Source organism: Bufo bufo, chromosome 6, assembly GCF_905171765.1.
Source record: "Bufo bufo chromosome 6, aBufBuf1.1, whole genome shotgun sequence".
Classification (NCBI taxonomy): domain Eukaryota; kingdom Metazoa; phylum Chordata; class Amphibia; order Anura; family Bufonidae; genus Bufo; species Bufo bufo.
In genome coordinates this window covers 82833114-82845415 of record NC_053394.1, presented here as the reverse complement: position 1 = coordinate 82845415, position 12302 = coordinate 82833114, and the positions used below count along the sequence as shown (strand labels likewise).

At 45.6% G+C, this 12302-nt stretch overlaps 1 protein-coding gene across 1 annotated transcript in view; it reads left to right on the top strand.

The window, feature by feature from the left end:
* Nucleotides 1–433: 433 nt before the first annotated feature.
* Nucleotides 434–12302, top strand: part of LOC121005372 (lysosomal acid lipase/cholesteryl ester hydrolase-like) — a 91516-nt gene continuing 79647 nt past the window's right edge. Inside the window, exons 1-2 of the mRNA XM_040438063.1 lie at nt 434–530; nt 2599–2740. Coding sequence (XP_040293997.1) covers nt 2609–2740 — 132 coding nt within the window. The 5' untranslated portion in view covers nt 434–530; nt 2599–2608. The remainder of the gene's footprint in view (nt 531–2598; nt 2741–12302) is intronic.

Genomic DNA, 12302 nt, shown 5'->3' with positions numbered 1-12302 from the left:
GGGCAAGAGTGGAAAAAAGTCAGTTAAAAATGGACAGTTACCCATTTTTAATGACTGTTTTTCGTGTGCATGTAGCCTAATGCTAACATACACACGCCTCCAAATACAACTTGTCCAGCAAAAAAAAAAAAGAAAAAAGCCTGGTACAAAAATAAGGAACAAAAAAAAAGTTGGGATCCTTGAAGCCAAAACTGGCCCGGTCCTCAAGGGGTTAAAACTGTGCGTAGCCGCTCAAAGGCAGGACGCCCGGTGTGAGCTCGGCCATCACAGCACCCAACGTCACGTGACCCGCGTCGCCGCTCAATAACAGAATTTATGACACGGTTGTGACACAAAGGACACCCACCGATTGGACCTTTCTCCTACAGGACGCTCTGATTGGTCGGTTCTGCAGGTACATTCAGACCCCGCCTTTTCAGGGAGGAGTCTATGGGTTGAACTGAGCAGCGGCGCGCGAGGAGAGGCTGAAGTCCTGTCTTTATCAGTGTCCTGGTGGTAGTGCTGCTGCTGTTGCTGCTCCCCCCTGCCTGGTACGTACGAGGCACTGCTTCTGTGCAGTAATGTATGGATAATGCATAGAGCTCTCCAGCCATTTGTATTGTATTACTTGCCTCTTCTGTCTTTTTACTAGCTGCTTTGTTGAATTTTATTGCCATAGTAGTTGGGGGATGTGCACAACAATTTGGGGGAAGCTGTTTGTTTCTGTAGCAGTCCTAAAAATACTGGATCTGTCAATAGAGACCCCAGAAAATGGGTTGTTTTCTAAATACGGTGGATACTGCGAGCATTGATCTGTTATGCAAGTTATATAAAGTGCGTTAGGCACGCAAATTAAACAAAGCGCGTTCTACGTGATCAGCGCAGCTGCAGGGGAAGCTTGTCCACTGTTACATTATCAGTCATGTGACCCTCAAAGTATTACAAACCCCTCTCTCTGCCCAGGCATGTGGCCACTTCAGGGGGTGGGGTCACACTGACAGATCAAGGAATCACTGAGGACTGCATTCATGTCAGTCACATGCAGTGTAAAGCATGGGAGATCCAGTGTTGGGCCCCTTATGTAATCCATGGTGGACAGTTACTTTAAAGAACTTCCCTCTCTCTACTAGACACCCCTTCTGTTACTTGCACAGTTCCTAGACTTAAGAAGGAACCCTTAGAAAAAAAAAAAAAAAACTAAGCTATGTTGAAGCAGCTTTCAATTAAAGCATTTAAGATACACTCTGTTGCTTCAAATCAAGGAAACCCAAGGGGTTAAAATCCACACGCGGTAGAGACAGACACAGGTGGGTCAAAGACAATTTCTCTATTACAGTAAGTTTAAGCAGTTTATATATCTTCAGGGAGGGCATTCCTCCACTGAGGCCCATGCATTGTTTCATTGGCTAGAAAGTTAAGAAAAGAGATAACACTTGGCATCTGCACATTGTGCACTCTCTTACTTTGGTATGTGAACTAATGTAAACATCTGTGTGCCAGCGCCATATTGTAATGGCTTCTCACTAATATCAATACTGCATACGTCCAGGAGGAGCTTTTATAGGCACTGGAAATTTATATATATATATATATATATATATATATAATCGCTTGCTGTAGCACTGTCCAATCACATCAGAGAGCGTCACAGCTAGGGATTATTATTATTTTTTTTCTCCCTGGTTGTGACGCTCTCCAGTATGATTGGAAAGCGCTACAGCCAGGGAGAAGGAGACTCCCACAGAGAAAGACTCAGTCTCCACCTCATTGCTCCGATGCTCAGTATTTGCATACTGAGCAGCGTAGGAGCGCCATTTTAACAAAACAGGCTGGGTGGCTAGTACAGGTACTTATCTTAATTAATAAAATCCTTTGAAAGGTCCTCTTTAAAAGGGTTCTGCACTTTGTTTAAACTGATGATCTATCCAGAGGATAGATCATCAGAATCTGACCGGCGGGGGTCCGACGTCCGGGACCCCTGCCAATCAGCTGTTTAAGAAGGCAGTGGCACTCCAGCAGCGCCGTGGCCTTCTCACTGTTTACCGCTGGCCCAGTGACATCACGACTAGTATCAATGGCCTGGGCGGGGCTAAGCTCCATTCAAGTGAACAGCGCTTAGCCCCGCCCAGGCCATTGCTACAAGTCGTGACATCACTGGGCCTGCGGTAAACAGCGAGAAGGCCACGGCGCTCCTGGAGCACCACTGCCTTCTCAAACAGCTGATCGGCGGGGGTCCCGGGTGTCGGACCACCGTCAGTCAGATGCTGATGATCTATCCAGAGGATAGAGCATCGGTTAAAACAAACTGTAGAACCCCTTTAAGCATTCTTCTACAGTCCATACATCATTCTTGACACTTCTGTGGAGGAGAGGGGCCTCTACAGCTTCGTTCCCCTTCCTTTCTCTCTTCAGTGTTGAATAAAACAGGCAGCTTGAAGCAAAGGGCTAGGGGAGGCACTTGTGATATGGAAGAGGCAGTTTCAAGCAGCTACATAGAAATCATCTGGTTATGTAGTCCTTGAAACATAATGACATTCACATCTCTATCAGATGAAATGTCATCTTGTGTAAGTTCTTTGGTCAGTCTGAGACTATAACGTGTCCATTTCTGTTGTTCAGTGGTCCCAGGATGTGGTTGTTGTCTGCAGTAACCGTATTGATCTGTGGCCTTGCCACACAGTCACTGGATGTGGCACAGAAAGCTAGACGAGATCTTCAGGACGTCCGATACACTGCAGACCCTGAAGACAACATGAATATAGTAAGTGACATACACCGTTCACCTCATAATTGTAATAAGGTTAGGTACGTATCGCTAGTGTGGCCTCAGTACTGTATCGCTAGTGTGGCCTCAGTACTGTATCGCTAGTGTGGCCTCAGTACTGTATCATTTTGATTTATACAGGCATCTGTGCTGGCGGCTGCCATCAAAAAGGGATGGAACAGGCATTGACGGCCCCAGTGGCGATGTACATAGGTTATCACATTCAAAGAACTTAGTTCTACACAGATGTGGGTATTATGGTAGGTGTCCTGAAAATAAGTCCTTTCCCTTTTCCTGCCATCAGTTCGGACTGGGAACTTAAAGTGGCCCCGTTTTGTCGTCAGGTCCACATTGATGGAAGGCAGTGGTAGCAATACCATGTTGTGGCACATTATACCATCCCAACAGAGCCAAATACCACAGTCCATCACAAAATACTGCCACCAGCAGCACAAAACACATCCCCAAAAACTTCTACTGGCCGGCTGTAAGGAGGACCCAGACGGCCCCCCCCCTGGGCATTAGCCCACTTGGAAATTTCCCTGTAAGGTCAATGGCCAATCAGCCTCTGCCGACTTCACTGATGTGCGATGGGCTAAAAGTGACGCGCTGCTGAACCCCGTAATCGCCACTTCTCATACAAATCATGCCAAAAGTTACCACTAGCCAAAAACGTATGTCCTTCATTTCAGTCTTCCCATAGTCTATCACCTGGAGCTGGCATTTTTCTTCAGCAAAAACCCCACAAAACAGAATTGCACAAAAAACTACTAAAACCTATGGGTAAAGGCACCTTAAGGCCACCCGCACACAATTGGGAGTGAACGCACACAAGACCCGCACAAATCTGTATGCGTTTCTGCAGCATATCCAGCTCCAAAATCTGAAGTGTCTAACAGCGGATTCGAAGCTGTTTTGCCGCCGATCTCACCAATCTACTGAAAAGGGTGAAATCCGCAGCTAAAACCACAAGCATAACTGACATGCGGCAAATTTGGAAATCCGCACAGCAGGTCAATTTCTGCACGGAAAACATCTGCAAAGTGTACATTACATACATGTCATCTCATACACTCTGCTGGTACTGTACGACACTGCAGTTTTTCTGCACGTATTCCACAATGTGTGCTGCTGCTTTCTGCTTAATTCTATTAAAGGGGTATTCTGGCTTTTACGTTCTCACAAGAACGGGTATCTCATTCCCTTCGGAGCACCTTGAGGTTAACAGAGCGGCAGGTTGGGCATACCCACTGCCATTCCATTCATCTGTACGGAAGATTGCCAAATACAGTGCTCGGCAATTTCCAGAAATCCTGTAGAGAGGAATGGATTGGCAATTCACATGCACAACCTACCGCTCTGTTCATTTTGGGGCACTCCGAGGGGTGTGGGTACCCATTCTCATGATCTGTGGTGGTCCCAGCCGTAGGACCTCCACAGTCTAGTAGTTATCCTCTATTCTGCAGATAGGCGATAACATAACCGGGATACCCCATTAAAAAACACCTGTCCGCATAATCAGCCCTATTAAACCAGGGGTAATGCCTGGGAGGGTTCGTCATCCTGAATAAAAGGACACGCTTGCATCAGATGCACATATCCAAGCTGCGCTAAAAGTGCGCCAACCACAAAGAATTTCTCCTGTGCTTAAAAGCACGTGTATTAAGCTCTTTTGTGTAAGGAAAGGTAACACTCATCCAGAGTCAGACAAGGTGTTTCATCTTAGAGCTTCTGTTGAGCACTCCTGCCCCTGCCCAGTCTTTTATAGCCACAAAAGGGGTAACAATAGGAAGGGGCAGGCCCGTCACCCAACCACTTCCTTCATGTACAGGAAGATGAGAAACCACCATCACTTCTTCAATACAATAAACAGCCAGCTACCACCACATGTATACAATAATCTCCTATTACCACTGGAGTGAACTTTATCCAGCCTTGCTCAGTGATCAATGCCCAATAAAGTTTACTATGATTCTCATGCGTGCTTATTTACAGGGACAACATTAACTCCAGCGGTTGATCAGGCGCACTATAGACAACAAACGCACGTTCCTTTCATACAGTTGCAAGAAAAAGTATGTGAACCCTTTGGAATGATATAGATTTCTGCACAAATTGGTCATAAAATGTGATTTGATCTTCATCTAAGTCACAACAATAGACAATCCCAGTCTGCTTAAACTAATAAAGAATTAAATGTTACCATGTATTTATTGAATACACCATGTAAACATTCACAGTGCAGGTGGAAAAAGTATGTGAACCCCTAGACTAATGACATCTCCAAAAGCTAATTGGAGTGAGGTGTCAGCCAACTGGAGTCCAATCAATGAGATTGGAGGTGTTGGTTACAGCTGCCCTGCCCTAAAAAAAACAAACAAAAAAAAAACCACACACCAGTTCTGGGTTTGCTTTTCACAAGAAGCACAGGAACATGTGGGGTTTGACAAAGGCCTCATTGAGTAGGCAGAAACATTGCCTGGGGAATAAAATTTGGGGTCATCACCCTTTCATGCATATTTGGAGTGCTGCCTCGTTCTTTGGACACAGCCACAGGAAGATATCCACTCCAATGTTTATCCTGACACAGACATGATGACAATATGTAATATATTAAAAACACATCCTATTAACACATCCTCCTCTGTCATATGCTCCCCAGTGTCCCTCGATGAATCTCGATCTTTGAAAAAAAGTCCTGAATCCATAAAACAAAAAACAGATGGAAAACAGAAAGTGAATCTTGACACGCAGATTTTTTTGGGCAAAGCAAATCAATCTTAAAAACAAATCTTGACTCAGATTCTTTTCTTCGGGAGGTGACGGGTTGCGTTGGTTGCCGGCTGGTTTTGAATCCTCTTCATCTGGTCCATGGTTTGGTCTCCAGGGCGTCTCGTCTGTTCGGGCTTCGGTAACTGTAGATTAGACATCAGGAACATCTTGTATAGAAGAAATGGAAACAAAAAAAACGTAATTAGACTTACCGGTAATTTTGTTTCCTTGAATCCACCATGACGGCTACCATGGAGAGATGACCTTTTGACCTCTATAGGGGTAGGAAGTAGGAACACAGTTTAAAAGGCCACCACCCACTCTCACCCTCAGTGTTTACAGATTACCAAAGTGGGTGCAGCCTAATGAATATTATAATAGCATATTCAACCAGTGACTCCATTTATTTTTTTTTTATAAAAAAAAAAAAAAAGTGTATTACTTCATACTCTGATAAAGTTTACTTAGGGTGGGAATATCTGAGCCGTCATGGTGGATTCAAGGAAACAAAATTACCGGTAAGTCTAATTACGGTTTTCCTTATTATCCACCATGACGGCTACCATGGAGAACTACCAGATTACTAGGTAGAGGGAGGGGGGGGGAGTGAACGGGGGTTTTGTTAGTCTTCTTAATACCAGATTTAAGTCCCATTGTGGTACTTTATTCGTAAGGGATGGTCTTATTCTGGAAGCCGCTCATGAATAGTTTAATCCACCTGTGGTTTGATAGGTCGGAATCATAGAATGCTGCTAGTGCCGATATTTGCACCTTTAATGTGTTAGGTTTAAGCCCCATGTCTAGGTCCTTTTGGAGAATATCTAGAATTTTCTGGATGCAGAGTGGTGATTTGTTAGGGCAGGTATCCCCTAGCCAGGAACAGTACCTTTTTCATATTTATGGCCGTGGTTACTTTTTTACGGCTCAATTTTAGGGTATTGATGACTTTCCCTGAGAGACCTTTACTTTTCAGCATTTCACCCTCAGGATCCAGGCTGACAGACGGAACAGGCTGGGGTTCTGATGATTGATTGGGCCCTGTGATAGCAGGTTCGGATGGTATGGGATTTCCCATGGTTCCTCTAAGGCTAGGTCTTTCAGGATGGAGAACCAGCTTCTTTTTGACCAGCATGGGACCACCAGTATTACGGTTGTTGGATTCCTCTTGATTTTTTGAAGTACCCTGGGGATTATGGACCAGGGAGAAAAAGCGTATGCCAGGTTCCATGTCCACCTGGTTGAGAACGCATCGATTGCCCACGGTCGGTCTCTGGGATTCAGGGAGCAGAAGCGTTTGACGCGAACAAATCTATCTGCGGAGTTCCCCACTTTTTGCAAATTTTTAGGAAAGCATCCTGGCACAGGGACCACTCTCCCTGATCTATAGGTTTTTCTGCTCAGGTAGTCTGCTTCTAGGTTTTCTGAGCCCTTTAAGTGGACCGCCGTTATTGATAGGACATGTTCTTCTGCCCACTGGAAAATTAGTTCTGCCAATCGGATTAAACCTTGGGATTTTGTGCCGCTCTGGTGTTTTAAGTAGGCTACTGTTGTCTTATTGTCCGTAAATACTTTTAGGTGTTTCTTTAGAAGTTGGCTCTGGGCTACTTTTAAGGTTTCCCACACTGCACGCAGTTCTCTGTAATTTGAAGATTTCATACTTACTGCGTCTGACCATTTGCCTTGCCAGTTTGAGGAGTCTACTTTGGCACCCCACCCCTGACTGCTTGTGTCCGTTATGATTTGGACCTCTGGGGTTGTTTCCCAGGCTGCGTGATTTAACAAGTTTTTCCTTACCTTCCACCAGTTTAGATCTAATTTTACGTGGTGTGGAATTATTATTCTCCTGTCCAGTGAGGACTGCTTCCTGTCCCAATTTCCTAAGATCCAAGCCTGCATTGTTCTGGAGTGGGCTTGGGCCCAAACCACCGTAGTGATACAGGATGTCATGGATCCTAGAATGCTCATGGCTATTCTTATCGAGCACTTTTTCTGAGCCTGAAATTTCTGTGCCATCTCCCTGAAATCCACCAGCTTTTCTATAGGGAGGGATGATGACTGGGTCACAGAGTCCAAAAGTACTCCTAGAAATTTTATTTGGGTATTTGGAGTTGAACATGATTTTTTTTTATGTTTATCATCCAGCCCAGTTTGGACATTTCTTGTAAGATGTAATCGGTTATATTGTGTGTTTTTTGTTGAGGAGTCTCCTATTATGAGAAAGTAGTTTATGTAGGGAAAATTTTTAACTTCTTTTAGTCTGAGAAAAGCGGTAATTTCTACTAAAATTTTCGTAAATACCCTGGGGGCAGAGAAGATGCCGAAGGGTAAAGCTGTAAACTGAAAGTGATTTATTACGCCTTTTTCGTCTTCCAGGGCGAATCTTAAGTAGGCCTGAGACTGTTGATGTATGGGGACGTGATAATACGTGTCTTTTAGGTCTATGGAAGTCATGTATGAACCTTTTTTGATTAGTGGAATGATGGAGGAAATGGACTCCATTTTGAATTTCTGGTATAATGTGTTGATTTAATCCTTTTAGATTTCTTATAGTACGGGAGGATCTGTCTGGTTTTTGGACCAGAAATAAACATGAGTAAAAAACCCTCCCTCTTTCTGGGGTGGGGACCGCTGTTATTACGCCTGCTGATTTTAAATCTAGGACTCCTTGCCAGATTTTTTGCAATGTTTAGAGGTTGTGTGAAGTTAGTTGAAACTTTCTTGGGGGAGGGGGGGAATTGAGGCAAGTTCTATACGATATCAGTTCTGGATTAAGTCTATGACCCAAGGATTCTGGGTTACTTCCTGCCAGGGTAATAGAAAATTCCTCAATCTGCCCCCTACTTTGGAGTCATTGTTTGTTTATTCTGTGGATTGAGGAGAAAACCTCTGCTCCTGCCCCCTTTGGGATAACTCGACCAATCCGTTTTACCTTTGCCTCTATATGATTTAGACTGAGAGGAAAAGGGACGAAAGGGTTTTTTCTTTTTCTCTTCAGGAAAACCCTTTTTTGTGTCGGCTGCCTTTTCCAGTATTGTGTCCAACACAGGACCAAACACATACTCGCCGGAGAAGGCAATAGAGCAAAGTTTTGCTTTAGATGTTCTGTCTCCTCCCCAGGATTTAACCCATAAGGTGCGACGTGCTGCATTAGATAGAGCTGCATCCTTAGCAGCAAAACATATGGATTCTGCGGAGGCGTACGCTAAAAAGGCAGTGGCAGACCTCAGTAAGGGAATTGAACCTAAAATTTCCTCCCTAGGGGTTTTATTTTTTATGTGGTTTTCAAGCTCGTTTAGCCAGATATACAAGGTTCTGGCGACAGATGTGGCGGCAATGTTGGTCTTGATACCATACATAGAAGTCTCCCAACATTTGCGTAGCAGGGCATCGGCTTTCCTTTCCATAGGATCGGACAATTGAGAAGAGTCCTCGAATGGCAAGGAAGTCTTTTTTACCACCTTTTTAAGCTGAGCGGCGTCTGACGTCATCACAGCGCGCCCGGCGGCATGCGCTCCACTGACGTCTAACTCCGCCCCCACCCGGAAGTATCCAAGCGCGCGGCAATGGTAAGGCCGGCGTGCAGCGCTGGATTTGCGGTCAGCTTCCTCATATTGAAGGGAAGGAAGACCCCGGGTTCTTTGTGGAGGGAAAGCAGGCCCCCAAGCTGAGGACTAGTTCCCTCCCGTTGCTCCACCTCTACCCAGCATAGGAATGAACCGCAGGAGGGCAGAGGGAGTTCAGGATAAAATCTTCAGGTGTATCCAGGTACCCCTAAGAATACCTCCTTCTGGAGGTGCTGTGTGTAGGTGCTCCATAGGGGCAGGAAAACACTGATGTGAGAGTGGGTGGTGGTCTTTTAAACTCTATTCCTGCCCCTATAGAGGTCAAGGGTCATCTCTCCATGGTAGCTGTCATGGTGGATGATAAGGAAACCATAAGTACATGTCCTATTTCCTTTAGCCCAGATCCAGTGGAAAACCAGTGAGCCCCAAGACCTCCCAATCGGCTGCAATGTAAGATGCAGGGATAAGCTTCACCAGGACACATGAACCTCTGGCATTAGGGGGAATTACCTTATAAATAGCTAACCCGCATAGGAAATGGTGCGGACCCGTCAACTCCACACAAGAACTTCTGACAGTCACGGGCCTCCAGTAAGAACTGAATAGACTGGGGATCGCTTCCTCAGTCTGAACATCACACCCTTCTTTCCAGCAGATATAATCTGGTCTGTGTGTTATTAAAGAGATCGGGGGTTTCATTAGTAAGGTTGACCGTTCTACCTTCCTCACAACTGGAGGATTCCACAAACCTATCCCCTTTACCACATCTGCGGGACGCCTAGCTGCCCAGACACCCATACAAGATTAACAAGCGAGGAGCCAGAACTACTATTAAACCTATAGCTGATATTACCCTCTAGGAATATATTATGTGCCATCAACAAATGTCTCCTTGTGGCCCTTGCTAGTTTGAGGTAAGTTTCCCTCCCTAAAAACTAAACTAAACAAACGAAAGAGATACTCTTCATTCTTTGACGTAGTTTAGCAGCTTCTTGCAGTGACTGGTGTGGATCCAGTTGTCTTGTCCCTCGAACTTCAGAGAGGTTGGCATCATCAGCAGCACCTGGAATGGCCCAAGATATCTCAGCTCTAGTCCAGTCCTCGGATGTTTCTTTAGCACAACCCAATCACTTGGTTGACTAGAATGAACACTGGTTATTGAGTCTGGGTCTGGAAGAGACTCCCAAACCCATTGGTTAATGGGTGATAACCTGTGGGGCTGCCTGGGGGCATCCTTGATTGAATAAAGGGCTACAGTGGAACATTCAGGCCATGGATCGGCCGTGATTTTTCTCTTTGCAAAAATCGGACCCAAGTACCGTCAAAGTAAAGGCAGTTGTGATGGTTCTCAACATGATTCCCTACTAGGTTCGAAAATTGATTGACAGTTTAGAGGTTAGAATAGTTAGTAAAAAGTTTGAAAATGGTTTTCTGCACCACTCCCCTGCTCCCCCCCTTCTCATCATCCTCAAAACCAGGAAGAGGAGAAGCTGGATTCAACATGGGGCATGGTCTCAAGGTTAGATGAAGAGATGAGGGAGGGATGAGAGAGATGGAGGGATGAGAGAGAAAGAGTTAACTGCATTGATGACAGCAGAGACATCTGACAAACTACAACAGTCTAGGTGGATCCAGCCTGCCTTAGCAGAGTTAGCTCAAAAAGAGCCTCTTCCACTTCAGGAACTGGATCACCAATTGCAGCTATCCCTCCCCCAGGCCAGGTGTACATAATGCGGTTCCTCCAGACTGAAACCGCCCTCTGTACCCCCTGCTGGTTTACCATTATTGTCTTCTGAAGCCACAGCTGAGCTACATTCTTCCAGAGGGATACCCCAAGCGTTACCCTTGGACCACCTATGCCATTCTTTAAGGGGCTTTGTGGCCTTCACTCCATAACTAGATCTCATGTACTGTTCAGCCGTCTGACCCCTCGAGGGGACTATTTTTACCCCTTCCCCCGAACATAGATCTGCCACAACACATCCTTGGTTAACCAAGCCGTTACTAATGTTGCCTGCGTCCAGGGACACTCTTTTGACCGTACACTGAGGGTACCGCCCGGCTCCTTCTCACAGTACGTCTGTCTGACTCCGACTTTTACACAGCCTATGTTGGACAGCTAGAAATCTTGTGCACTGAAAGCGGCCTATTGCTACTCTCAATGCCATTTCCACTCCCACAGGGCCTTCAAGCCAGAGCTCCTTTTGCTGGATTCCCAGTATGCCTCCTAAAGGGCTATACCCACTGCTGAGCTGCGCATGTGTTTGGCCAGCTGAGGCTACCCAATAAATGAAACCCGCTTTTCTCCAGATCAATGTGACTCCTCCAGTAGTTGTTAATGGGGATAGCCTTCTGCTGCCTATTTAGGCTGGGTTCAGACCTGAGCGTCTTTGATATGCGCGTTTAACGCACGTTTTTGACGCGCGTTTTTGACGAGCGTTTTTTGCAATAGTAAACGCGCGTTTGACGCGCGTTTGTGTGATTGACTGCAATGTCCTATGGCCACAAACGCGCGTCAAAACGCCCCAAAGAAGCTCAAGTACTTGTTTGAGCGTAGGGCGTTTTACAGCGCGTTTTTCAGCGCTGTAAAACGCTCAAGTGAGAACCAGGGCCATAGGGAAGCATTGGTTTTCATGTGTTGAGCGTTTTACAGCGCGTTTGAACGCGCTGTAAAACGCTCAAGTGTGAACCCAGCCTTACTAGTTGTACGATGTCTCCCTAAGGCTGGGTTCAGACCTGAGCATTTTTGATATGCGCGTTTAACGCGCGTTTTTGACGCGCGTTTTTGACGAGCGTTTTTTGCAATAGTAAACGCGCGTTTGACGCGCGTTTGTGTGATTGACTGCAATGTCCTATAGCCACAAACGCGCGTCAAAACGCCCCAAAGAAGCTCAAGTACTTGTTTGAGCGTAGGGCGTTTTACAGCGCGTTTTTCAGTGCTGTAAAACGCTCAAGTGAGAACCAGGGCCATAGGGAAGCATTGGTTTTCATGTGTTGAGCGTTTTACAGCGCGTTTGAACGCGCTGTAAAACGCTCAAGTGTGAACCCAGCCTTACAACACCAATAAAAGTGTGTTATTCCTGCTTGCACAATCCGCCTATGGAAAGTAAATATAAAAAGAGTTTTAAAACCAAATCCTCTTTTCTACCGCAAAACCCACAGTAATGCGATGCTATACAAAACGCAGCAAGGTTCTAAAACACAAAACAATGGGGGAGGGGGCA